The sequence below is a fragment of the Eimeria mitis genome, genomic scaffold (assembly GCF_000499745.2).
Source record: "Eimeria mitis Houghton genomic scaffold, Emh_scaff9832, whole genome shotgun sequence".
In the NCBI taxonomy this organism is placed as follows: Eukaryota; Apicomplexa; class Conoidasida; order Eucoccidiorida; family Eimeriidae; genus Eimeria; species Eimeria mitis.
This window is the reverse complement of record NW_024016913.1, coordinates 1-1,391: the sequence shown is the minus strand read 5'-3', so window position 1 is coordinate 1,391 and position 1,391 is coordinate 1. Positions and strand designations below refer to the sequence as shown.

General features: G+C 50.9%; 1 protein-coding gene across 1 annotated transcript; it reads right to left on the bottom strand.

Moving 5' to 3' along the window:
- Nucleotides 1–46: 46 nt before the first annotated feature.
- EMH_0098160 (CAM kinase, CDPK family, putative) lies at nt 47–1,228 on the bottom strand (the record flags this gene model as incomplete). The annotated part of the gene is made up of 2 exons (XM_038021993.1): nt 47–455; nt 660–1,228. 2 exons carry the CDS (start codon nt 1,226–1,228, stop codon nt 47–49), a joined length of 978 nt encoding a protein of 325 aa, XP_037879177.1.
- Nucleotides 1,229–1,391: the final 163 nt, after the last annotated feature.

The following is a 1,391-nucleotide window of genomic DNA, read 5'->3' as shown; positions in this document are numbered from 1 at the left end:
CCATACGCATATGCGGTGAAGGAGGTGCCTGCATGCACGTGCTTTCTTAGAGCAAATTCATGAAGTCCTCGAAAGTCCACAAACCGTTTGCATTTGGCTGCGTTGCCTTCAGCTCTCGGACGACCTGTACGTACACCGGAGCAGTGGCTGCAGTAACGCCTTCGAGTTGAAGTATGTATGCCGCACCAGAGGGGACTTCAAAAGTATTCCCGTGTTCATCGATTCCGGAGACCAACTCCGTCTCATCGAGCACAGACCCAGGCGGGGGCGGAGCTCCAGAAGCGGTAGCAGCAGCCGTAGCACTCAACAGCGATGCCACTGCTGCATCTGCCCGCTTCTTCTGCGCCTCATAAACACCTTTTAAGTCTGACTTCGAATCAAAATGCAAAATCGTTAACAAGTCGTTCGCAGATACAAACCCGTCGACGTTGCGATCCAGCAATCGAAATGCCACGCTGAGGAAAAACGGAAGAAATGCATATGGCAATAGGAAATTAAAATAGTCGAAAACAAAACGAATAGAGAGAAATAATAGAAGGACAGAAGAGAAAGGCCAACGAAATAACGCAGTTATGCGAGGAAACGAACCCCCCCCAAAANAAACAATTATAGATAAATTTGTATTCACACTTTATACAACTATAAACAAATAATTATACCTGCATGTTGGTGTTCTTTCGAGAAAATCTAGACGGGTCATCGAGGCGGCCAAGAATTCGTCAAACTCCACCGACCCACTACCGTCGGTGTCTAGGCACACCAAGGCCTCCTCCATCAAGCACGACGGGCGCTCTGTTTTCCCTGTTTCACCAGCTGCTGCTGCTGCTGCATCAGCTGCCGCCTGTGCCTTTCTCTGTCCTTCAGCCTCGTCTGGTGTTTCTTCGCCTGACTGACATCGCCCAGACGGGTGCGTCTCAGCAGAAACAGAAGTCGAGTTTGCGCTGTTACTCGACGCAGCAGCGGGTGCCTTGAAGGCGTTGTCCAGCACTTCACAAAAAGGCAGCAAGTCTGACAAATGCGGCCCCTCCCCAGGAGCCAAACCAGCGAACGCCAGTATCGTCTGAAGAGGCGAAGCCGGCAAACTATTGCCCCTGCAGCTGCCGCTGATGCTGCTGCTGCTGTTGCTGCTGCCGCTGCTGCTGCTGCTGCTGCTGCTGGTGTTGACGTCCGTTCTGCTGCTGCAGCACGCATAGCTGCCGCTCGAGCTTAGCTGTGGCAAGCCAGGCATCAAGTCGATGCCGTCGCTGTTGTTTACATCTCCGTCTCTAAGGAATGACTCCAACCGGAAGAAATCGCGAACGACTTTCAGACTATCGAGCAAACATTGCCCTGAATAGGAGAAAACAGCAGAAACGAAAAGTAGAGAAACAATGTCAATCAAAAAAAAAAAA